Here is a 27,648-nt window from a genome sequence, read left to right as displayed (position 1 = left end):
TTTTTTTTTTAATATTAAAAATGCGTCGATCTATTAACGATAATGTTAGGTCGCACAAAAATCAAATTTAAAAGGGTCTAAGTCATTCCATTTAAAAAATTAAAAATGATAAATTTTGATACTGAGATTTAACGTACTGGCGACGCAAATAAACCAAATTTGCTGCTTTCTGAGTCAGCGGCGAGGCACAAAGGGAGCGTTAAAACAGTATTTATTAAGAAATAGGGGTTTGATAATTAAAAACGATGTCAACTACCTGTCATTACGTTGCTTACGTCCAGAATTGCGCCAAGCTCACCCTGTATTTGTCTGAGGCTTGTCATTGCGGCAACGTGGATGCATTCTGATTGGCTCGTGCCTTGAAACGTCACATACTGAAATAATTCAAAAAAACAAGTAGTTATTGGTATTAATACGTGTATAAACTGGTAAGGGGGAAACGTATAGACAATTTTAAAATACCATTAAATATGGTTGAAGACTTTGAAATATGCCGTGGGCTTAAATTGGCGAAAGAGAATTTTCGATATCTGGAAGGTGCCGTAGTTTTCCAAGCGCAAATGTCAGTTATAGGTAAGGATGGGCAAGATTGCCCGACAAGGTCTAGACAATGCGAATGAACATGTTTCTGCATCATTTAAGGACGATTTGTGGTTTTGAGGACCGATAGAAGCAAACTGTGCGCAGCAATAGTACCCCGGAACAGGCGCATACCACCTCAAATTACCGACTGACTACTCCTCTTTCCGCTTGCACCTACCGGCAATAATTTATTACCGCTAACCAGTTTTCACAATATTGTATTACCGCGCGTATCACGTTATTTATTTATTAGTAATTCGGTTCGCAATAACCAGCGCCTACATAATCTACGGCCGCGTTCACACCGCGCGTCAGGGGGGTGCGCCGCGATCCGATTGGCCCGCGCGCCGGACATGAGACCAGATCAACCTGACCGTCGTATATTCTTCTACTATATCTCTCATGTCCGCATGTATCTCTTTTAGTCAATTTCGAATCGCTGACACGGGAAGGACCCGGCACCGTGGCGCCCTCTTTTGTCCGTTTTTTTTTCGTTTTTGTGTTCTGATGGTGTGTCAAGTGCGTGAGGATATGAGGTGATGCCATGATTCTGACCAGGCCCTTAGCAGCTCAGCATGCTCCCTAGGGACGGATGGAGCGCCGTCAGGGCACTAGTGCTGCTGCTCTCGTGCTATCACAACATTAGGTATGCAACCAACATTACGTGTAGTTTGGAGGCTTTTGGGGCGGTAAAACTCCGGGAAGTGGTTCGGTAATTTGAAAGATTTTGGAAAATCGAAAAAAAAACTTCCGTTTTGATTTCGGACGCTAAGGCGCTACCTTTTCACATAAAACACCCTGTATATGTTATGTGAATTTTTGAATTAGCTGATCATTAACGTGAATTTCCATATCGATATCTCCTATATTCATATACCCATCCCTTTAAGTGCCGGAAGCTCAATTTTAACGCATAGGACACCTCATGTATTACTGAATATTATGAACCTAGCGATCATAACGTAGAGTTCCTTAACGCACTCTCCTAATTTTAGTCTTCACCTGGTTCTCTCGTTAAAGTCAATTTACCTATGGGAAGCGCCCCGCCACTCCCCAAGGTGTTCTTTAAGGACCTTTACAACTTCGGACAACATCCGACAGATGTTACTACCAGCTAGATTTCACCAATCCTTACCAAGGATCTTCCTTTTGTTACAGCACAAAGCCTCTTATCGCAGCCCATAAATCTGCTATAAAGAATTTAATCTATCGTTAGTCTGTATTGAAACATCGCTCCACTTTTCACTCGTTTTTTTAATGTGCGAGTGGAATTTCTCCAAACCCATCAAAGGCCTCGTTAATGGTGTGGACAAACACCGGTTTATGAAACGTCAAACATCGTAAAGAGAGCGATGTGAAGGCGGCACAATGCGGGTGACAGCAAGATTATGAGGATGATGCCGATGATGATGATGATGAGAGGCTTTTAGGTGTATTTTTTGTCTCGCTAAAGTGTGCGGTAGATCGGAGAAAGGCGCGCGAATCAGTGTGAGAAACGCGCGATAGTCAAAAGGAACTGTAGGCATGGGATTTAGGGGCGCTTCTAGTTGGGCTGCTAATGAAAAATGAATGAAGATAAGTAGAAGGTATGAGCAGATGACCCGGAAATTTACGGGTCGCCCCGTATATGTCAGCTTTGTGGAATATTTCCAGAGCACAGGCTTAACGTGGTGATATCCTGAGTGTTTTTTTATCTGAAACAAGAAAGTTTTGATATCTAGAAAAAAAGCATAAAACTGGAATTCATCATTTAATCGAGAAGAGTTAAATATCACTTGTAAGCTAAATTTTTGGGGTGTTAAGACATTCAAGACTCATTCAAGACAAGAGAATTTTAAAACACCGTGCATATTGATACAGGGATATTTTTCAAAACTTTTGACAGAAAAGATAGTGTGGAACATTGATAAAAATATCGCGATGATATTGGGTTAACTTAAGCTAATACTCCTTGAAACAAATGCTTCAAAGTCAATGTTTCCAGCTGTCTAACCTGAGTCAACTTCTATGACATTTGATTTAATGAGAGTAAAAAAATTGCTGTCAAATTCTTAACAACCAAATGCTTATAACCTCAATATAATGTAACAATTTGACGTTAGATTTAGTATCAAACCTAAGCCTGCTTAGATGCAAAATATTGTTAAACTTCAAAAATTAAAATGAACGATCTCTGCACACCTCCTAATTGATAAAATTAGTTATCGATGAAGGTATTACGAAAGATAAACAAATTGGGGAAATCGAGAATGTCATAACCTCAAAGAGTATATTATGTAAAATTTAATATAAAAATTCCTCTCTTTTTCATACGTTCAAATTCTGCTTGCCACTTGTCGCATTCCGAAGTTCAAAAAAGGATTAAATAAGATAAAACAAAAAACTACAGAGATTTGGTCATTTTGTTTAAAATGAAGTTTAGTCGAAATCAACATGGCTAACACATAACAGACAAAAATGGACTGGGTGCGTATTTTTTTACACTTTTAAGGCCCCTTATTGGCAAATGAGAGATTAACCCATGGCGGTGATATTGGAGAAAGTAGGGTTACAACAATCCCTTGCGTCTTATATGCCCTGGCGCTTAATGCACCTCTACGACAATATGACATTGTCGTAGGGGTACTAACACTTAGTGGCTTCTAATACATCGCATTCTTTTAGATCATTGTACCAGACTAAACGGGGCTTACAAAAAATAGTTTTAAAAAATATATATAAAAGATAATTAGAGAATGCCATTTTATTGGGTCGGAATTTAGCCGACAGCAAGATGGTTGATATATGACAGGAATGAAAGACGTTACTGACAAATAAACATAACCTGAGTGATCCAAAAGTCATAAAAGAAAAACAAAAGATAGTTATGAAACGTTGGCAATTTTGTCGAACAGAGAGTGACAATTTTGTTAATTTGATCTCGATAGCATCGACAAAAATGTCCTTCTCACTATCATAATCTCCCCTACAACCAGGGTCCTGAAATGTAATTGCAATTAACGTGGCTCGCATATGACAGGCACAAACGTGACAAGTCGGTCAAATTTCGTAATAAAACATAAGCTAGTTACAACAAGTCATTTTGTTGCACCGGAATTTGATTGGAAACATGGTTAACATGTAACAGAAATGAAAAAGTGCCTTACAAATGAGCTTAAGTCTACCACACACGTGAACGAAACGAACACGATTGACAAACGCATGTAACCTGAAACTATAACTGACAAATGGTCAAACCCGAAAATAAAACAAACAGCAGTCGCAGAAGTGGGCAATTTCAAAATTAATTAAAAAAAATATATTTTTTTATTTTTATTTTTTTTTATAGTTGGGATTAACATGGCCGGAAAATATGACAATAGCGAATTTGATTGACAAACGAATGACATGACATGACATGACATGACAACAAAAATCAAACAAAAGACCCTTACATTGGCTGTCAATTTAAAGGGAAGTTCAAAGCATATTAGCGCACTTGTTCGTTATCTCGAACCCTCGAATCGCCACTTTAAAACGCCGTATAAAAAAACGGAAAACAAGCAGCACGTGCATCAAATTTACAATGCACTCACGGTGACATGCATTACGCCATGTTATCGCATAAAAATGTATCATTTACGTATCTATTTAGTAGCAGCACCCGAGCGCAGGTATCTTCCAATGCGAAATAACAATAATTTGCCTAATGTGATTTACACTCTGTTATTACGGATGATGCTGTTTGACTTATCGCACTGAAGCGACTATAAATAACAATAAATAACTAATAAGAGAACGTTGATTTTTTTATTGCGGTCCCGTTACTCCGAAGCCGTTATCAGTGGTACCGATGCGAAACGGTAGGAAAGATCGGCCCTAAAAGTGTACAGTGAAAACAGCAAAAAATTCACGCTCCGTTGGATACTTGTTAGTACCACGATGGATCTCATTCGGCTAGTTCACATTTCGGGCGGATAAATTAATCCGCGTGATGCGTTTTTGCAAACTCAGTGATGTGCGAGTTTGAGGAACCGATGGTGCTGATGGGGCACCGACTGCACAGGGAACTAATACTCCTGGTGCTTCTACTTCAACAATTCAAGTAAGTTTCTCCATTCAAATCCGATTTATCGCTATTTGAAATGCCCCTCGATAAGCAGTACTTCCAAGTGCCCTATAGGTGCATTTGAGTCACATGTTCGTCAAATGGTTTCAAGTGTTGAAAGGAGGTGGGACATCAGTCAGGCATATTCAGATTTGTGGTGTCGAATGAAAAGGGACAGAACATGGAGTAAGTGCGAAAGACGAAGACGCACATAGGGTTAATGGTTAGGCAATGGTCAGGTTAGCCCAGATCGGTTTCTGTTCGATTAGCGTGATTCTGATTAAGTCCTGCTGTTTCTTGCTACTTCGAGTTAATTAATTAATTCCCATTATTAATGTCCATAATTTATTTACGAATTTTACATCTTCATAAATAAAAAAACAATAAATAAAGAACGCGGAATTCTAGGGGGAAATTTTGGGGAAATGTGCTGATACTCTTTTCCCAGTTAATGTGCCTTAATTGTTTTACGATGAATTAACACCGCATCATCATTATCGTCATTGTCATCATTAAGTCCTTGCAAGGCCTCGATTCACGGGAAACAATTACTGGCGCGTAATCGGAGCATTATGTGATTAATCCCGAAGATGACGTTTCAGCAAATATTTGGTGCACCCGCCCTGAAAATAACACATTGTAGGCGTTTATTGACGCAATAGATAGCTGAGAAGACATTGTAAAATAAATCTCTGCAGTTCCTACGTGATAAAAACCTTGATTCTTCAACTATAAAGATTACAAGCGAAAACAGCCTATGATTAGTTAAATTTTCAGAAATGCCCCAATTTATGTGTCAACAGTATTGCCATTGTGTTATTACTTTAATTTCAATCAAAACAACGCAGATGCTTAAGATCGAAGTGTCAATAATGTCAGACACATAATAATTGTCACCTGTCAGGTGTCAATTCCATTTGTAGTTTAACCTGAAAGTTCCCGCGTTAACACCAAAATTGAAAAAGTTCGCAGCTTTGAATCTTATCATGACAACCAGTTTCTACTCTTGTTGTCTTTCAAGTTCAAAAATTCGGAATCGTTACCGCTCACGTATGAATTATTTCTGTACTTCGTTGATAAGTTAATTACAGTTCCAAAAACTATTTGAAGATGAGTATGGAATCCCACACAAATTTCAATACTGGAATCGTTTTCAAACCGTTTGCTATTTGTACGATTGTGCTTTTCCCAATTCCTTTCTCAACTATCGTCATTTTGAAGCACACACGTCTGACACCCACAATGACGTCTATTAACTGCCAATTGTTTCTAAGTTACGTTCTAACCTAAGAATTCGGTATGTGCGCCAATTTGGTTCAAAATGACGTCTATTTGACAAGAAAAACAAAAGCATCTTTAATGTAAATATTTGCCGATCTATCGCATGACTAAACAACGAACACAAGAACTTAACGTGGCCAAAGATTAGCGACATTCCATTAACATTGGTTCCGTTTTTTGGGTAGCAGGTCGCCACGCATTAGTGGCCTTATTACACAATTTTGACGAAAAGATGCACCATACTTCGGATCAATAATCGCACATAAGATATAAGAAGTAATGGTGACATCATTTCCTCGAATTTGCCGTCGCGAATTAGTGTTTTGTTCGCCAAAAAGGGGAGAGAAAACTATAAAAAGCAACACTACATTCACTTCTTTTAGGTCGTTGATCTAGACGTCGTCATTTGCTACACACATTTCATTTGTCAAACGCAAAACCGACACCTGTCAATTTGTCAATTACTATTACGTCACGTTCGAACTTAAGAATTCGATAAATACCGCCATTTTCTCTGATAGGGTTACGTGAGGACCGGTACGATCCCTCTGGTGTTGAGACAAATGACTAATAAACAAAATATCAACGAACAATAAACGGTCGTCTGCCCGATGGTATTCAGGTAGTCGTCGTCACACGGTAGTAAAATGCATTATGTAAGAATTTTAACGCCTGGGTGATAATTAATGGCGTCTATTAAGCCCGCCACTGATAACAACACGAAATTTCTCCGAGGTGTGAACAATTTTATAATCGGAATCGAAAACGTTTAATTAACAGTATAAAGCCGTGGAGGACGTTCAGTCCCCGTTTCGAGTAAATGCCGAATCGATCTTGTAATGAAGTGTTGCGAGGTCTTGCCTTTAATTAATCTCAGCAGCCTAGAAAACGATGACAAGCACTTAGCTGCCAGTTAGAACTCTATAAACAGTAAACAGAGTACACAGGAGAATCGAAAGTAGCTAAAACTGTTACTTGAGGTGCAACAAATAGGTTTAAGTAAAATCGGGGAGCGAAGAGAAGATGACACATATGCGGTGGATCAAAAAAGGAGTCATTTCTGATGACGTAAAAGCGCTGGAGCACGTGTCGAATATTTTTCAAAACACTACCTGGCGACAATTTGCCGATCTCCTTTATTTGGCTCTCAACAGAGTGGTACCACGGTACTACTCCGTTACCATGTAGGCAGATTTTTAATGAACGACCTCTCGAAATGTTTTACGTTCATTCACGGATTACCGGAGAGATAGTCAAGTGATCTAAACGGCGATATTGAGGTGCGCCAACGCCGTCTAATTTCGTGCACTAATTGAGAAAGCTTTCGACACGGGAAAAGTATGTCTCTCTGGGCATTTAATACCTCAAAACCCGTCAATAAAATTGAATATTATTTGTTTAACTCATCTCCTCTCCGCTAGAGTGTGACTGCGATCAAAACAGCGGGAGAGCTGTATAGTTATTAAAAAAATCAGACCTCTAACTGTGCCTCGAGGATAATTTATTAACCTCGTATCTTATTAGTGCCTATACGAAGTCGTTTAGCTCTACACGAATAGATACATAAAGCAAACATCTCTGTTTCGAGGAGAGAGAAAATCCAATCAGGGCCTGACTACGAGAAACGGTCTCTTGTCAACTGATAACACGTAAAAAATTGAACTTCATTCTTGCATAAGAAATGCACCACATCGAGAGGGACAGTGGCATTCTTGAAATAATCGCGAAACCTGTTAAGGTCCGATGATGCGGATTCGAGTTTTCGATACAGTTCTTTCTTTGGCGAAAAAACTTGAAATAATTGAGAATAAGGCTCCATCTAGTGAACTCTAAAAACGCTAAATAATACGTCCACAACCAGCGACTATTCAAATTAGCACAGATGTTTATTTGCACCTTTTATACAGATTTTATCAAAATGACAGTTGACAAATGGAATGACTGGTAGGATGATGAATAACAGCCGAACGACATATTATATGATTTTGACAGATAACATCGACTATCCGACCACTATCTCACCCTGACCAAAGGTCGGTGACGACAGGAGGCCATCCTAACTTAAAAAAACATAAGGCTATTTCCTTGTGTGAAAATAAACGTGATGTTGCCCCCCATGTGCTTCCATACTGATTAACAGATTTCATCAACGGGATGAAAAGAAAAAAGGATGCAACGTTCTTGTAGAAATGTCACAGTGACTTTGACAAGTGTGGCAGTGACATCTCTGAATAATCGCGACACCTACATTAGGGTTCTTGACTCTGCATTTTTTCTGCTGCATGTCTAATAATAATGTCTTTTCTCTTAAACTCGACCAGAGACGTCGGTGGGCCTCACCCATCAGCGGGGGTTCTCGTCGAGGGTACAACTCCTGACAGGGACCACCCGGCGGCGCTGTCATCGACTCGAATTTTATGATTCGACGGTCAAGTTGCATTTCGCGAAACGGCTCTCTGTGATGCGACAATGTAAGCGTTGCCAACTGCTACACAACACAGTTAGCTCCACTGAATTGCCATCGCGATAATGAGGCCGCTAATGATCGTCCTTCAAGACAATCCTCGTTATCTGGCCGAAAAAATAAACCGGTATTATATAAGATAGCGCTTAAGTAGGTCCAGGTGTAGAACAAAACAGGTCAATTTTTACGGTTTATTTACGATGCGGTCATCGCAATCGGCAGTTGTCAGGGGTAATAAACTTAGAAATTAACTGGAGGCCCTTTTTTTGTCAAGTCAAAGCAGTGGCGGAGAATTAAAAAATTCAACTAAACACAAAAAAGAAACGTTCCTGGTCGAGTCTATCGTTCATCTCTCCGAGACATAGATTCCCAGTAAGGAAGGATGATAGTGACGCAAGCACGTATATGCGCTGCTTTTAACGCCACTTTATGATAAATGTAACATCAGATAATGGAAGTTTTTGTTGTCTTACAGCGTTGCCGGCGAAAAAGGTAGATTATGTTTGCCCTTAGACTGTTGGCATTCATCGTCCGTTAGTCCAATGAACATGTATTTTTCCCCTTGCCCTAAATTGTATGTGCTATAGCATAATTTTTAGCGAAAGTCCACCTTGATTAAAATTTCTTACTCGTACAACCGCTGTCTCTGCCACTCTTCAATGTACCTCACATCTAGACTAGTCTATTATTAAAAAAATTGATTCAAATGGCTGTCAAATTTGACAGAAACTTATCAGCGCCATCTAACATCAGTTTTATTCGCTACACGACTGAAGGCGGGAAATTTGAAAAGATTCCGAGTTTCATTATTTCGCTGACACGATTTCAATGTTTTTGTTTTCAATTTTCTTCGTTCCGAAAAGAATGTGTAAGAATGGTAAATGGAAAGTACTTAAGTAATGCCTTCATATAACCATGCGCAAGTTTTAAAAACACGAACGCGCCGGCTTGTTACGTTTCCGACAAACGAGGGCGATAAGCGCACTAATTACCGTTTACTTTTACATCTAATTAACGTTAATGACCCTCCAGACCCGCCTCAAGTGATAAATGGGCTGTATGCAAGCTTCGTGGCTTAGATAGTTAGATGCATAAACTTATTATATTAAGACATAAAGACAGTTTGACATCATCTTGCCGTCAGTCCTCTTCAACCTCTCTACCACCGATCGTGCAGACTTCTTGTCGTATTAAGCATACCGATCACTAATCACTGCTGTGTGGTCCATCACACGAAAGTTCTCATCTCTAATCAATCAGCAACACGGGCACTGTCCAGGAAAAACCTGTTAGTTCCAGTTCGATAGTAGTGTTGAAGGTTCCCTTATGCACTTTCTTCTCGCTCCACTCTTGGTACCATCCCGCAATGATTATATCCTTCCCGTATTATCCTCGAACAAAGGGCAAAGGTTCTATGACCCGATACCTAGGCAAGCCACCTCCCATCCACTGACGTGGCAGATAAATCTTCTCTCAATAACACTAATCCTTCCCATATTCTTCACTTCACATGTTCGTTCCCATTATTCACTTGTTACCAATTCGTATACACCAAAAGGAACTAGAACTCTCCTGCAACTCTTGAGCCGATATTCCTGTAGGTCCGACTGATCAAGAATAAGACGGGCTGCTGAGGCGCGTCCAACTGGCTCAACAATTTGGGATTTCTCTTTCCTCCCCCACACCTCTGCGCCGTACATTAAAGCTCCTCGCACAACTCACGACCCAGATTTACTCACTTCTAGAGCATTCCATCGTTATTTCATAGTATTTACGTGATCACTCTCAAAATGATAATAATTATTAACAAATCTGACGAGACTTATCCGAATGCGGCCTGCACAATTGACAGATCCAAAGCACCGACGACGTTCCCATGCAAGAATCCGAATCCGCCCATAAATATCTCAAAAAGAGAATAAGCCCATAAATCCAAAGGCTTTAAGGTAATTGGCCGTTTATATCGCTACATTATAATTCCGATTATTAGGGTTGAACTATTTTAATGGCCAATTTGAGGCTGATTATTCGTAGCGGCGGCGTATGTTAATTTTTGGGATAGGTAGCATGTAAATTATCGTTTACATTACTCGGGCGGCTTGTTTAAGTCAACGATCTTTGAATATCTAATCTGTGGTTTTCTTCACAACTACAGTTACCTAAGAGCGCTCTTGTAACCAAGAAAAAACTCGCAGATGAATAATTATTAATTTTGCTCTCCTCACTCATATAAATATGTCACAGCAGCTCGTTTGATTAATGCAGGTTATCGAGTCTTATTTACACACCTGATACGTTTATGCAAATTCGATTTGATTTTATCGAAACAGTGGCGAAGGATAATGCTTGACGGGTGACAGTTACCGAGATAATTAGACGCTAATGCCGTTAGAGCTGCAGTCTCAAAAGATTACGCGGACGCCCCTTTTCTCGTGGCGCCAATACGGCAAATTAATGATTACAATTTTCTTCTCTCAAATTCCTCAAGAGTAGCGATTTTTGACAGTTTTAGGTGAAAAAAGATCTTATTCAGTATGAGTAGAAAGAGGAAGAAAAACACAAAATTTCGTAAATTTACATATTAGAGCGTAGCGTCAGTATAAAATCCTTCGTCCGAAGAAATCAATTAAATATCGGCAACGTTGCTTCATATTTTTGCACCGCTCAATATGACGCCAGACTCAAAAAGAGGGTGTTTGATAGCGAGACAACTGAGTGCTGCAGTGTTGCTAGTTCTTAAAACTTCCATGGCGAACTACTGGACACCCCAACATTCACGATTTTTTAAAAATTACTTCGACGTGTTTTCATTTGTTTAACACATACGATTCGAATTTCTTAAAGCAAGACGCAGATCTATTTAGAGGCATTAAATTTAAAAAATTCCTAGCGAAACAGCTTCAAAATTGGGTAAAATACCATCCGAAAGAAATGAAAAGAGACTTCTTTTGTGTGGGTAAAATCTCGTCAAATTTCAGACATTGCGTAATTCCACAATAATATTTTTCAATTGCATAGTTTAGCGTGAACGAACATGAAGAAATGCACTAGCCTTATGTTGTGGGGTTTCCAAAATTCACTGCGACAAGATTCTATTTTGAGGAAAATTCAGGACATGCTGGCAACATTGCTCGCCATTTTGACATTTTCGATAGGACACTGGTGACGTCGAATTAACAGTGAGGCTGTTTAGCAGCTAGACAATTCGACGCTGCACGGTTGCCTGTTTTCAGTATCTATTAAATCGAAACGTTTTCCAAAAAGCGTTGAATTTTAAATATGTTTTGAACATTTTTTGCAATATACAGTTTTCTGTTCACACAAGTTTAAATGTGATGATTCCTCCTGACGAATTGACAACTAAAATTAAAACAAGAATTAAATTAATGAACATTAAATGATCAAGAAGACAGGCATGCTTTTTTCCATAGAATGCAAATGGGCAATAAATCACCGTATAGTGATGTGTATGTGGTTTTTTTCTATTGCGCAGATGGGTGTCGACAATGAACATTATCATACAAACTGACCATTACTCACGCCAGTCCACCAATGCCACTCGTCCTAGTTCACGCCTATTTCTTTGTTTGTCTCTCAATTGAGAACAATAAAACCAAGGAAGCGACCAATCGCATAGACCCTCAAAGGTCACGCTCTAATGTCGTTATTCATGCGGCGGCATTATTATTATTATTTTATATGTTTTATGAAAATTTCAAGGAAAATTAATGGCGGCAATTTATTAGCGAATGCCAAAACTGGGCCGCTCGGTAATAAATTAGCAGGAACAATTCAATTATTTATTTGCAAGCGGACAATTGCAAGGCTTCGATCACCTCCAGGCGGTGTAACGATTCATTTGAAAAAGATCTGACCTCATAAAGTAATCGATTATAATGCGAAGATACTGATGATTGTCCAGAGATGAAAAGAAATTTATTATACTGCAGCAGTATAATGTGCCCCAACTAGTGCTGTCTCAGTCGCTCCTCGATATGGCCGATGTTGTTGAGCGTACGTCTGTTTTCATGAAATGTCAGTGGTTGTCATATTTGAAAGAAACACCGCGGCGTCATCCAATATCGGATAATGCAGTTATCGGGGAAAAAAAACAATTTTAAGAAATTATTCGTAATTTTAACCACCGAACCAGGCGCGGCGGAAGTAAGCCAATGTAAAGGACAACGCGTAATCCTGTCAAACTTCAATTCATTGATTGGTCGCGACTGTCGTTTGTTTTAATTCTCATCTTTTTCATCAGAGGGCGCTTCGACATTTGAAATCGTCAATTACGAGGTTTATTGACAGCTTTTCTATAAAAAAATATTCTTTTGACTGTAACGCGGTATTTTAGACAGAGAACCATCAATAGCGAATTTAAGTGCCAATTCCAACACTATAAACCTAGATTTGTATCGTTAAAAATCTCGTTGAATACGATCAATAAAACGCGCATTTAACGACCGTTTAATTGTTTTAACGGTTCTTCATTTCACCCATTAAATTACGCTCGGTAGGGAGAATTCACCATCGTCCATTGTTGCAGGATAGTATACGGGGTGTTCAATTTAGGGGCAGAGGTGTTCTGCTCCAGAATACCGGGGTTGACGGCCAGGCAGAGGGACATGTGTCGATCTTCACCAGGTAAGGGATGATTCAGTAATGACAAAATTTGTCAGCTGTGTGAGGTTAGTAATTCCGCAAATATCAAATTTCTAAGCCTGTTTATATGTCCAAATTGTAGTAAATATAGTGGTTTATTTGACGTTTTAGATGCGATGGTCGCCATTGGTGACGGCATTAGGATGGCCACTGACGAGTGCAAGCACCAGTTCAGACACCACAGGTGGAATTGTAGTGGAATCGAAAATCCTTCTTCTTTTGGACACGTCGTCATAGTTGGTATGTAGGTATTCCCTTGGTTTATTGGCCGTTTTTATTCAATTTTTAATTGTAATTTGAGCCGTCGCAAATTGCAAACACGGCGTATACGGCATTACTACATCCGAGCCGCCTCTTAATTATAACAACGTAATCCTATACTTCGCCAGCGGACGAATGTGGGCCGATTAAAGTTATTGTATGCCCACAGCCGCAACTTATTATAACAAATTTATATCTGATAGGACTGATAGGCCCCCTTGATATGCCTTATTCGTGAACAATGGGAACGAGAGAAAGACGCGGTGGATGTGACCGGAATACCGCGGCATCCCGTGAGTCAACGCCAATTTAGTGAAGATCTCTTCTCTCGTTGCGCGTAAAAAATCGGGACACTTGTTTACAAGAAATACGCGAAATAACGCGCCGCGGAGGTTCGCGAGCACGTCGCGCAATAAAAATAAAATGGTCGTTTAATTAATGAAGATAAAGATTTATTGCCGCAGCGGCAATAAATAATGGTAGCTGGAAAAGGCGAATTCACCCACACTAGCGCGCATTCACAATATTGAAAATAAACGTTAATTAATGGATGCGCGTGTTTAATTTACTGCTGCGTGCGAACATCTTCAGATTTTCATCTGCACCATTAATCATCGATGAAGAGGGAAAGAAATTTTGCATGGTCTACTTACATGGTCGTGAGGCCTCCAAGCAATCAAACCTAAAACAAACAAAAAATAGCAATAAGTGTTTAAGTGAGGGGTACCAAAACAGCAATGAAATAAAAAAAAAGGCAACAAACAACGAGCTTCAGTGCCTTAAAAACAGCCGTACTTGTCGAGTACTTTGCGCCAACTCGCCCCATCTCAAAGGTGACTCACATTTGCCAGAAGTGCACCTCACGCCGTCTTACCATTCGTAGTTGAAGTCTACCAAGTCCGGCAGGACATTTGATTATTTTTCCAAGTAACGTGCGGTAAAATGGCTTTATCGCTCGTATTTGTTAGCTGAAGGTAGTATTATATCACACGCATGCGGTAAAAAGTTCACAGCACGTAGCAAAGCTTTTCGTAGGTATTTGACAGTGGCAAGCGTGCGGTAAAACTTGTTGCCGCTTTGACTGAACTGCGATTCGCGGTATTTGGTTGACTGTAATCAGTGTGCGGTCAAGAATAACTTTCATACATTAAACGAGGAATGCAGTTCTCAGAAATGCCTCAATATAACTTTTCGATCTGTACTTAGCCTAAATAGGTGTTCCCTCTTACTTTTTTTGCGATTTCAAATTCTGTATTACTGATGCGATCTCTCACACATAACCTGCACCTTGTACGTACAGAACTAAATTTTAAATAAGTTATTATTTAGCACTTTTATGATACCACTTTCTTTCATTATTTAAGCACAAAATTGACTAATTTTGCACTAACTCTTTATGAGGAATTTAACTATTAAACACAATATCTTTTTATTAGAAAAGAAACGTCACTGTCAATTGTGTCAACAAATGAAGTATTTAGTGAAACGATCTGATCTGATAAAAGAGGGCACCACGCACTAAATTAATTTCTCCCAGCTGACTAACCTGAGCATTAGGTGACGTCATCCAGCAGATGCTAGCTGCTATTTTTGGAGTTTTTTTGTGAAACACTTAAAACATACTTAAAGTAAACAATGAAAGAGCATTTATAGACATCGGTGCTCAATTGCTTTAGCCAGCTTCATTTTTATTAATTGCTGTCAGTGTCATGGATTCGCACAATACAAGCCGAACTTAAAGTTAACTTAAAGCATTTGCCAATCAGAAATAACTGTTTCTGACTATAACCGAAGATGTCAAATGTCTTCAGTTTGACTCAACAACGGAAATGCGTAGATCAGAGCTTTGACGAGCATCCCATGACGTAACTGAATATTACAATATGGGTTTGCTCCAACGGGTCAGGAAATCATCCCAGAATGATTCGAGAATACTTTCGGGCAACACACAAGGGTTCTTTAACCGCTCCAAAACACCTTTCCGGTGGGTTTAAACCAGCGACGATTTATGAAAACCGTGAAGATAAATAAAACTTAAATAGGCAACACATTTAGGAAACCTCGTTCATAATAATTTCTTATTATTGTCCTGTTTTTCTGCCATAGAAAACATCGTTAAAACCTTGAATCTTGAGGGTTAAACCGAAATGCATCACGGAGAGTTTAACGCGTAATTGGAGGAAGCAACCGCCCCTAAACTTTCGTAATTGCAAAGTTTGGTGAAACGCCTCAGAATAAGCCAGGACTCGCGGTTTTCCTGCAGTTAAAAGTTCGCTTGTGCTCAATTAAAAAACGTTGTCGAAGCCTCAAAAAAAACGCATTTCCTCTGGTACAATTTAAACGTTCGTCTGTTGATATAAACGCTGAAGAGAGATAACGATCGGCACGAATAACGATAATTCGCCGGTTTTAACGGAGTCTCGGAGCAAATTTATGCAAAGAAGGAGTCCGAAAAGCGAGGCATTGCGTCAACTGCTTTCTCGATAGCAGATCGTATTGAATTGCAACAAATTCAAAGAAAAATCCACGTTTTTCTAATCTAAGTGGGCAGAGAAGCTTATCAATTATGCATCCGAGACGGAGTTTCATCGGCCGATTTACTAAATCACCTTTGCTTAAAACGCCAAATTAACTGCTCTGAAAGTGAATCGATTACGATTCGTGGGTTTATGACAAATTATCACACTCTTCCTGGTATGTCAATAGTCAGTCCCAATGAAGAACTGCATGAGATCAGCATGTTGGTCAAAATACTCTTAACTAAATTAGATGAAGGAGTTATTTACGTAATAACCATTGTTTTCACCTGCGACCATCGCACCTCACCCATTAAACGGGCATCATTACTCTTCTACAAGAGTCAACCTCGAGGATTATCATGTTATCCCATTTAATCCGTGACAGGCCATAAAGTACGGTATTAACAAACATAAACAAGTCCTTAACCAGCGGGTGGATCGATTCAGAGCCGCAGAAAAATATGGCCCCGGTTCTCATGTTATTATTGTAATAAGGAATGTTGGTATTACATTCATTGGTATTACTGCCACTTATTCGGGATTTTTTTAACTTGGCGAAGAAAACGAAGGGAGAGAAGATTGACGTGGCGCCACTAGATACGAGGAATTGCCGTTGTGACATTACGCGCGTCTCCAGTAGTTAATTACGTGCCGTAGATTTATGGCTGATCACGCGATATGCCTCTATTGAGGGCGAAGCCTGGGAACAGCAGGTTTTACCTTATAACTAAACGAGTACGGAGAGTGATACTTTACCGCACATTAATCCGTATATTAATAGATTTTTATGGTAATACTGAAACTATTTATTTTCGAAATTATACCTATTAAACACGTGGTCAACGATCGAAGGCTCGGGTACATTTGCCTGCTGCTACTTCGGGCGTTATTAATGGACCCTAAAGGGTACTAGGAGAAGGTGAACTAAAGTCTTGCCAGTAGAAGTAGCAGTGCTACCTTGCACCTGTCTTTCTGAGCTAGACAAATTCAAGGCAATGCTGCTCTGGTTCGCACTGGTGAGACTGCCCACTCTCTGCCGGCTGTTGGCCTTCTGCGGTCTTTTGTGGATGTCCGCCGTTTTTCTGGCAAAGTCGAACCTTACCTCAGCCTCGACGTCAAAGTTTAATTGAAATTTGCAACCTTTAGGAAAATGCACCTTCTCCACCCCTGTTTCTTATGTAGTTAAATTCCGAATTTTAGAAATCAAACGGACAAAATTAATGCGGCTGTTTCTCTTTAAGAAATCGATGGCAAATCTCCAACGTTTGAGACAAATAAACCTCAAAATCGGGGATTTTCCGAATTGACATCAAATTTCTAACCTGCAGGAATAGCGCTTAGTCCGCCGATGTACAGGATCAACTGAGCAGTCCTGACCGTGCAAGTCGGGCCGAGAGGTCCCGACGGAATTGCGGCGGAAACATATCGACCGTGCAGCTCCGACCGGGGAATCCCGGCCGTATAACTCCGACCGGGGAGTCCCTGCGATGCAAATTGTATATTTGTACAAAATCGTATAAGTCTATGAACTGTCACGCCCTGCTTCGGTACATATTGATTTTAGTTTTCAATGCATTTTAATTTTTGATTTCATTCAATTCCGCAAAAGAATTCATTGAACGAGTCTCAGAGGCTTTTTCTTTCGCTCGCGGTTCTGGTCAGGGTAGTGATAGCGCGTTCAGGCATTCATGTTAATACGCACTGGGTGCGGTAAAATGACCGACTTTCTTGTTTTATCATGACGTTCAGTAACATCTTTGACATGCGCAGATAAGTTTCGCCGGCCATATTGCTGTATTGGTGCAGTTATCCGAAATCGCTATGTGCCAACTGTAACCATAACCACATACGGAAGGAAAACGCTGTCAATGTTCGTTCTATCAATGACTCCACTCGTAATCAAAATATTGTCTAAGTTCAGCATAGTGATCAGCGGTGCAACTGTTAAGATCTCTGCTGAACGACACGCTATTCTTCAAATACATTTAAATGGGGGCTGACGTAATTTTTGCTCTGAATTTCAAACAGTTGCACACCTGTTGATCGTGCTGAACTTGCAACGATGCATTAGCGACATTACAATGCAAGAATATAGAATTATCCTCAACTCCAGAGAATCCTTCTAATCCAGAGAAATGTCATGTTTTTTAATGTGAATAGGCGGCGGTTTTCTGTGAGAAACTTCTCATGGCCGAAAGTGCGCAACAGCCGGCGGCCCACCGCATACGTCCAGAGATTTGAAATTAATAGCGGCCGAACACGAGAAAATAAAATTTATTATAATTGATTTATAAGGTAGGACTTATTGATATACGGCGCGTTTTTAATTGATTTTCCCGCGATCGGTGAGGTCACGCGATCGGAAAAATGGCGGCGCCAAACACGCGAACATTGATCGAAACGTAATAATTAGCGATAAGGCCTGCAACGCTCAATCAAAACGTTCTTATTAATCGGCCAGAATCATTTGTTATGGTTCTTATGTTTTACAACCTTGAGGTGATTTGTGGAGAGAATTCCAATGGAAAATGCCGATTCTTTGACACTCATTTGTAAGGTGAATGGCACCGAATTATTAAAAAGTCATAAATTAGATAATCGGGCAAAAAATGCGGGGCTTAAGCCCAATTAGGAATGCAAATCCTGCTTAAAACCTGCCCGTAAAGAGTCTGCCTTCTCAATTATTACTGACACTACAGGGGCAGCTATTAAACTTTATATTATATTTACAGATAAAACTTTGTTATAGGCCTAAACCCGATGGATAAGACACAAAGCAACGCGGGGAACAAATTACGTTATTCGAATCCCCAGGAGATAAAATTTACGGCGTTCAGGTGCGTCAGGTAGTGCGGATTAGTGGACAACTAATATTTAAAGCTTATCTTAATTCGCTGCCAGTCGGGCTTTTATTTATTGTTAAGAAAGACCCGCGAACTATAAACGGACGAAACGGATTTATCCGCGATCGCCGATAATAAATCGGCCGTGCCAAATAGATTTAATCGGCCCGCAGTTTAATTGAAATAAATCGGTGTTTATGTGCGCAAATGTCCGATTGATTTAGATCTGGATGGAGTGACGGACAAGTCACGTGTGCACGGGCAATAAGGTAATTCTGCCCGCACCCACAACACAACTTTTTAGGTTTAGACGGCAATAAAAGGCGTGTTATGGTGTACCGAATACAAACCATATACAAAAACTATTATATTAAATATTTAAAGTCATGTACGTGGATGTAATCTGCTCCTATCTCTCTTTCCCGACAAAACTAATGAATAAACATGGCCTAATATCTTGTAGTACCGGTGTAAATGCGGCTTGTTTACATGAAATTGATTGACCAACATGTATAAATTGCCGGTTGGACTTAAACCACGTCACATACGCTGAGTTTATGCGCTGACACGGAGCGCTCAGCGCAGCGGGGAGGCTCTAATGCCTTTTATCCGACGAGATCAGCCTCATTAGTCCGATCTTTATCGTCACTGCCATCACATGATTTATCGATAATATTTTTCCGTTGTGGTTACGCAACTCGAAACAATTTCGCTTATCCGACGAACCTTTCGGAAAGCCATTTGCGATGCAACAAAAAAAAGCATTAAATCGGGACAATTTGCATACCGCCTCAATTACAGGGAGGCAGATAAGGTTGCTGTGGGCAGCGGACGTTTTTACGGTTCGCGGATAACATAAGTGGTAATTACTCGATTACATCTTAATTAAGACGGCCATTAACAGCCGGTAAAGTGATTTGTTTGCCCAAGGAAAATAAACCGGTCCGATTCGCTATACTTATGTGAGTGATCAAAAAATGGACTACTAACAACCGACATCTTGGAAATGGGAGAGGTTTCATGTGCCAAATAACCGCAATGTTGCCAATTTGCTCCAATTTTCCCTTACGCTTACTGCTTAATTTCATAAGCCGTTGATTTACAATAATAATTAAGGAGGTAATAAGGAAATATAATATTCACCTTAATAGACCCATTACGGAGACAACATTATAAGCGTGATTATTTATGATCGCTGGCTAAATCTGAAAATGGCTAATTCTCGTTAATCGATGAAAGAACTGGACGTCATATTTTAATGTGTTGACAGGGCTCGTTAGCACTAATGCTTTAGACTGTTTTAAAAGGCTTTAAATTGGAATAATCTGGGCAAACGATTACAGATAGATAGGCTCATGACTGAAGATTGCGTATCTCTCGTTGATATCAAAATTTTAGTGAATCACCTTTTGAGCACCACTTGCCAGAAGCAGAAAAATAGTCACTTCTAAGCATGAAATAGATGAAGTTTCTGATTTAAATTATAAAGAGTTATAAATAGGTGAATACTCATAGTTTCCCTGTGAGCTAGCAAAGAATAAAAAAATAGTGGCCTTCTAGAGTTTGGGTGTCGTTGCAAATAAGTATTTTGGACTGTGTCAGGAACGAGTGTCGTGTGGGTGAAGGATTTCAAGCTTGAATTAAGAGGAATGTAATTTAAAATAATCGTTGTGGCATCGAAAAGTTAAGCGCAAATCGAATTAACAGCAGAGCAAATGAATTTCTTTTCTACGGCTATGTCAATGCTCAAAAATCTTTCATTAGTTTAAGACGTTCAAAAGAAATAAAGTCGTCCGTCATTGCGTCAAGATTGAAACGTCGTTTTGTGAGAAAAATACAGAGTATTGCAAATTGATAGTCATCATCTTCCAAAAATTAATCGGCCCCTTCACTATCTTAACTAGAAACACTCTCGTAATTTTTTTCTTTTTCAAAAATTACATTAAAAATTTTAGAAAGTCAAAAAATTTGTTTATTTAATTCTCAAAAAAACTTACTAGCATTTAAAAGAAAACTGCTCCTTCGCTGCATTATCAAGAAACTATGAAAAAACATTCATTTCCAGATAGTGAAATTGAGCCTCCCCCTAAAATGTAAGCGTCACGGAGTATCCGGCAGTTGCCTCATGGAACCCTGCTGGAAAATGCTCTCCCCTTCTTGACAAATCGGTGACGCTTTAATGGAAAAATATAGCATAGCTACTGAATTAAGCCTGAGGCAAATATTAATTACTACTGTTATAGCAGTACGTTTTTGAGTTATTTAAATTCAACATTTGCATATTTAAACTCGAAATTTGCTTAATCTTCCTCACAGACTATAAGATTTTTCGTTATGGTTTAGACCGTTTTGGAACTGGCAAAAAAATTAAAAAATTAAATTAATGCCATCAACAGAAGTGGAACGGATTGTTACGCAGACAAGGATAAAACGAACGCGTTTTCCCAACATTTTCAGAGGGTCTTCGGCTCTTCCGGAAATCTTAAATTTGAGGACTATGAGTGGTATTGAGTTTGGTAAAAACAAACTTTAGAAGCCGGTCCGAAATCAAATGTATCTTCACACTGAAAAAATCAACTATTCACCCGCTCGTTGCTTTTACGAACAACATACAGACAATATACAACCAAGTGTATTTATGGACATTAACCAGGCTTTTGACAGTGTCTGGCACAGCAGTTTACCATACAAATTCAAGCGTCAAAATAGTAATTTCAGATAATCAAACACCTACTGGAATGCAGGCAACTAGAAATTTAAACTGACAACTTTCTTTCTTTCCCTTTTTCTCCTAAGGACTCCCTCAGGAATTGTCGATTTCACCGTGATTGTTTCTTTTTTTATTTATTTTGTGCCGTGATTCACACAACAATAGTTTTAAGGACAAAACATATAGACAAAACAGCATAAATATTGCAATAGGCTGATGATACTGCACTTATTGTACATTAACATATACATACTTATTCACACATTAACGGACAACACAATTACATGGTTCTACATATAAATGGAGATTAATATTAAAGTGCCGCCAAAAACCAACTTTTATTAGCCTCAAATAATTACATTAAAATAGAGTCGCCAACATTAATAACAGACGGTTACATTACTAAACCAAAGAACGGCGTAAAATACTTGGGAGTACCAATAGATAAAAAACTGAAATTCACTAAACACGTTCGAAGCATGAGAATACAAATTACTAAACAGACAAAACGTTTTCGATCGGTGACGCGTAAAGGTGAAGGAACCAGTACAAAACTTGGCATAAAAATATATCATTTGCCCACCAATTCCATTCGCAGACCACTGTAAGACCCGGGACACATGCTGAGAGCAAATGAAATGGAAAAAACTAAACAAACGCACACTCATGACAAAAATAGCTGAAAAACTGCAACACATTCAGGTAAGATGGCATGACAATCGTCATAACAAGACCATTCTGAACCCTCTTTGCCTTACGAGACAAACAAGACCATTCCGCTTCCTTTTCCTTTCAACCACTCTATTTATTTATGTACATATACAGTGACTCGCAGCTTAAATAATGCAGTCGATATTAAGAGAAACTAACTTGTTTTGGGGGCATAATATTTATTTTGAAAAAGCGACATGATAAAATTGAATTAATATGACTGTTCTAAAAGAAGAAAAATTAATATTTTGCCTCAGATGTGCCACACTTAAAAAATGAAATTTTTTTAATGAAATTATGTCCGATTTTAATATTTCAGCATAAATAATGCAAAACGCAAAATTGCAACATTAACAAGGGTAATAAAATTAATGTGGCACTGCTGCTATTTGGTCGGTTCCCCTTTGTTGTCAGCGGCTGTCTGTAGGCATCTAAGTATAAGGCATTGATTCTACCAACTTTCTTGGGTCTTCTGGGGTGATGGTACTCTAAGCTTCGGTGATTTTTGTTTTTAATACATTTTTGTCAGATATTGGGTCATTATGCACTTTATTTTTTAATGTCAGCCACAGGTTTTCTATCAGATCTAAATCCGGCGACTGGACTGGCGTTTTAAGGACGTTTGGGGGGTTATAAAGCAACCATCGTTATCGTGATAAAAACAATAATTTTTGTTAAGTCCTAAATTTTGGAGTACGTGATACAAGATGTTGTCTTAATGTATTCAAATACATGTATTGGTTCATAAGTTCTTCAATAAAATGCAAGTTACCTACTTCTGCAGACGACATACACCCCCACATCAGTCCACCTCCACCGTGCTTCACCGTAGCTTTCATTTTTTTTTAAGTTCAACTCTTTATTGGACTTTCTCCACACTGACCTTTTTCCCTTCAACCCAAATAAGTTGATTTTAGTTTCATCGGCAAATATTATTGAATCCCAGAAGTTTAAGCCTTTACTAATGTGTCCTCTGGCGAACTTCAATCGTGTCCTATTTCTTCGGCCTATAAACGATTTGTTTCGGATAGTTCGATCGTTTATGTCATTTTTTTTCAAAATCCGTTGAATCGTTTCCGGGTTGCAGCCTTTTCCAAATTGTCTTTCCGCCTCGACACACAATTTTCGACAACTTTGTTCGGGATTAGTGGTTATTTCTCATACAATCCATCGTTCTTCGCGTTCTGTAAATATTTTATTTGGGTCCACTTGGGACTTATTCGCAATTCTATTTTCATTGCGGTAACGCTTACAGATGTGTTAAACAGGTGATGCGCATCTATGTACCATTTTGGCTATATCCCTTTGGCTGTATTTATCCCTACATATAGCGGATTAGAATTAAGTTTTTTTCACTAACCATCGGGCGACTACTTATTTTTATGTGGTTCCGTTTAACTCATTAAAATATTGCTCTGAAATGTTAAATGAAGAAAAAACAATTGTTAAATCAATGCCAACTCCGTAAATTTTAATTGACAGATTTTCTACTGTTTTTTCTTCACTGCGTCACTTAAGCAGTGACATTTAAATCGCACGTAAATTCAATAAATATTTATTGTTACTGTGCTGAGCGGCATATCTGAGTAAAATATTAACTTATACGCTTTCAGAACACTCACATTAATTTAATTTCATTATATTCCTTTTTCAGAATAATTATCGTGCCACTGAGGCGAGTTAGTTTTTTTCAATGCGGACTGCATCGTTTCAGCTGTGAGCCACTGTATGTAGGTGTGTTTTTGTCACAATGGCAGAAAACCTAAACGGCCGATAGCCTCCCCTTATTCATGTGTGAGGCTTCAAAACGTCCACTTAAACTATACAATTCTATTGCTAAATTGAAGCAGTGATGGAGGAATCAACTGGTAATACAAAAGGGAATAAAGCAGCTCATATATTACCGTTTCTGCGTCTGGGTTGCGGCCCACGTGCCGTGATTCACTGTAATCAATTGATGCACTTTAAATTTGCACTCGGTGGGCAGATCAAAGACCATCGCTCACAGGAAGTGGATAAATATCGATTCTCAGCTTAAAGAATAAAGCGGAAACTCGCTTCTTTGTCATAAAAACTTAGAATGTTGTAACTGTCAAACGGCGGAACTACCGGATGCGGGACAATAATTCTAGAAAATAACTTTTTCCTTGGTTATTCTATCTAATTTTAAATTACCATGTCAAAAACCTCCCACATGATCCTTGTTAAACTCTTAAAAAGACTAAACAATACTTATTTCTGCAGATACTTTTAAAGACTGGTTTTTGTTGGTACTACAAACTACACCAACTAGCAAACGTCCCTTGTATTTAAATACTGATCAAACGTTGAAACATATTGACGCGTCTTGTGTGTAAGAAAAGGAAAGACAATACGCATATGACAACCCCATGCCAAATCCATGAGAGCGACATTTTTATTTACGTCATCAATCTACAGCAACATTTTTTCCGGCGATTTTTAATGCAACAAATTTCTTCGATTTTGAAAAATATATTTATTATTAATTACTAATAAAGTTTATTTAATACTGATTTTGGTCGTCTCTTTAGGTTCCAGGGAGGCGGCATTTACCTACGCGATAAGCAGTGCCGGGGTGACTTTTGCAATAACAGCGGCATGCGCCAGGGGTAATATTTCGTCGTGCGGCTGTCAGAGCCCGTCTAAAACACGAGAATCTGCCCCCAATGGATGGAAATGGGGCGGCTGCAGCGTGGACATCGACTATGGGACTCGCTTTGCGCGGAAATTCATGGACGCCCGTGAATTCGAGGGAGATGAGCGTAGCTTGATGAATCTGCATAACAATAAAGCGGGAAGGAAGGTGAGATAGTTTTCCTTCACCATATTGTTAAGAAAAAGTAATTCTAATCCTTTTTTGTTCAACTGCAACTTAAAGCATTGTGTAGGTTCTTCTACTTACTGCATTCGAATATGGACATAAGCAATTACTCTCTCTTTTTTTCTGCATACGAACCCGACTGCAATTTCTCTTTCATGATACACACATTACAAATGTGCTCCCCTATAGGGCAATAAATTAACATACTTAACCATAACCTAAGACCGATCCACACGACAGTAGATCTATACTTAAAGGCAAGACAAAAGGCGTAAAGTTACAGTTTAAACACGGCCTTTTTCAGTATGTGGCCTGAGGCGTGCGAAAGCCGTGTTATTTCCATATTACCACCATGGATTTAATAGGCGTCCATCTGTAAATCGTAGCAAAAGTGGCCCTCTAGGGTTTGCGTGCCGTTGCAGATAGGTATTTCGCACTCTGTCAGGATTGAGAATCGTTTCGTTGAAGGATTTCAAGCTCGAACTAAGAGGAATGTAATTTAAAATAATCGTTATGGAGTCGGAGAGTTACACGCAAATCGAAGAAACATCGGGATAAAAAAATTCTTTTCCTACCTAGCTATGCCAATGCACTAAATTTTCCATAAATTTAAGATCTTCAAAATAAACAAAAACCCTTCACCATTACGTCAAAATCGAGATTCTATTTCGGAAAGAACATATAGATGATTGTAAATTGATAACCATCGATTTCTAAAAATTAAAAACCCCTTTCACCACCCTGAACGGATACATTCTCGTAATTTTTTTCTTTTTCAAAAACCACGTTAGAAATTCCATCTTTTACTCAAAATTTGAAAATGTTAAAAAAATTGTTGATTTCATTCTCAAAAAACTTACCAGCTTTTAAAAGAAATCTGCTCTATCACCGCCCTATCAAGAAACTAAAAAAACGTTTACTTGCAGATTGTGAAATTGAGCCTTCTCCTAGAATGTAAATGTCACGGAGTATCAGGTAGTTGTACCATGAAAACATGCTGGAAAACCCTCTCTACCTTCCGACAAATCGGTGACGCCCTAATGGAAAAATACTACAGAGCTAGGTAAGTAGTTTTCCTTGGTATTTTTTTATCACTTTCAATACATAAACTTCTCAGGCCAGTGGTGGCGATACCGCAGCAGCAACAACCGCCCCGAAATAATGTAAATATGCGCAGAACCAAAAAGCAGCACTTAGTGCTAACCAAAGGCAAACTACCCAGCAAAAGACCTCCCAAAAAGGTGGAGCTGGTGTTCCTGCAACTGTCCCCTAATTACTGCGAGCGAGATTTGAGTTCTGGAAGCCTAGGGACCATGGGGAGGACCTGTAATATCACCTCAAGGGGTAGAAATTCTGTTTCATCTATTTATATGAAACTGAAGCAATGTTTTTTTAGGTACTGAGGGATGCGAATTGATGTGCTGCGGTAGGGGGTACAATACCCATCAATATGTCAAGAATACTCAGTGCAGATGCAAATTTCATTGGTGTTGTACTGTGGAATGCGACACTTGCAGTGAAATAACCGAGGAATACACTTGTAAATGAACAAGCAAATATGACGATTTAAGGTTGTACTTATGTATGTAGTTGTAAATATGTATTGTACTGTGTATATTATTAGGGCAAACGTATCGTGACAATAACAACAAACAATTACGGGAAGCAATAATTGTTTAGTCTGCATGTGAATCTCATTATTTTCAGTAGTCAAAAGTGCAATAATTGTGCGCATTAATGTGAATATTTACTTATAGTTTTACTCGATGTATTTATACGATACTGTTGAATTTAAATTGCACAGAGAACCTTTTGTGATATATTTGTTTAGTAAACATCTAAAACCACCACTTGCTTTGTAATTTTTATTTATTTATTGTAAATACTTAGAATGTAATTTTATTGTAAACATCACGACTTTTATGACTTAAAAATGTATGTTAAAGTTAACAAAATGGCTTAAAAGGTCCATAGAATTTTACAGTATTCTTATTGCTCTTTCATAGATTACTAAAAATAGATAAAACTCTCCTTTGAAAGTGTTTTATTTTTCAAAAATGTTGCTAAATCGCTCTTAAAAATCCAAAACGAAATAATTTCAACTTCAATGCAGATGGGATTACTTATCGAATGGTTAGCTGAGATGAAAGTAAGCGAAATAAACCCATGACAGAATTAGCCCAATTAATCTTCTAACCTGATGTATCTAATAATAATCTTCACTAAGTCTTCATGAGTACAATTTTCAATAAAACTTCTCGATAACCGCCAAAAATTAAATTCAACCATCGCAATACTCACTAATACTACTGTGGCTGCCTTTCTGTGGCATTCTGAATTTGACATGTTTGGAACTAGAACTAAAAGGAGAATTGTCCCATATTCAAAATATTCACTTTCAGAATAATGTACTTAGAGCATTAAACGATAATAAACAACAAAACTTAAGTTTTAAAATTTTCTTGATGCGATGGTGAATGCAAACCACGTTGTATAACATCAAGTAGGTCTTAGTTTAATGAAATTCTCTCAATGTACTTAAGTCAGGTATAAAGTTACAAACGCAAGTTAAAGCTTCGCTGGATAAATATCCAGCTAAATGGCTCGTGTGTTCTGTAAGGAAAACTTCCCCATAGTCACCGTATCGTTTTCAATGGAAATTAAAACGGCCAATCAAACACTGTAG

At 38.7% G+C, this 27,648-nt stretch overlaps 1 protein-coding gene across 2 annotated transcripts; it reads left to right on the top strand.

Moving 5' to 3' along the window:
• The first annotated feature begins 893 nt into the window (after nt 1-893).
• On the top strand, nt 894-26,938 carry LOC136408722 (protein Wnt-2-like). 2 transcript variants are annotated; one of them, XM_066389855.1, is made up of 7 exons: nt 894-1,228; nt 12,961-13,058; nt 13,188-13,316; nt 24,673-24,944; nt 25,889-26,025; nt 26,080-26,306; nt 26,359-26,938. In XM_066389855.1, the coding sequence occupies exons 1-7, from the start codon at nt 1,158-1,160 to the stop codon at nt 26,508-26,510; spliced, it is 1,086 nt and encodes a 361-aa protein (XP_066245952.1). In that variant the 5' UTR covers nt 894-1,157; the 3' UTR covers nt 26,511-26,938. The 2 variants fall into 2 exon arrangements, with proteins under 2 accessions (XP_066245952.1, XP_066245951.1); XM_066389854.1 differs by lacking the exon at nt 894-1,228 and adding an exon at nt 4,391-4,666.
• The last annotated feature ends 710 nt before the right edge of the window (nt 26,939-27,648 follow it).

Source organism: Euwallacea similis, chromosome 4, assembly GCF_039881205.1.
Source record: "Euwallacea similis isolate ESF13 chromosome 4, ESF131.1, whole genome shotgun sequence".
NCBI lineage: Eukaryota > Metazoa > Arthropoda > Insecta > Coleoptera > Curculionidae > Euwallacea > Euwallacea similis.
This window is presented reverse-complemented; position numbering and strand designations above follow the sequence as displayed.

Coding starts and splice junctions, on each gene's coding strand:
- LOC136408722 (XM_066389854.1), top strand. CDS start 4,578: ATGTGCGAGTTTGAGGAACCGATGGTGCTGATGGGGCACCGACTGCAC. Junction 13,317..24,672: donor TGGACACGTCGTCATAGTTG/GTATGTAGGTAT, acceptor TCGTCTCTTTAG/GTTCCAGGGAGGCGGCATTT. Junction 26,026..26,079: donor GAAAAATACTACAGAGCTAG/GTAAGTAGTTTT, acceptor TAAACTTCTCAG/GCCAGTGGTGGCGATACCGC.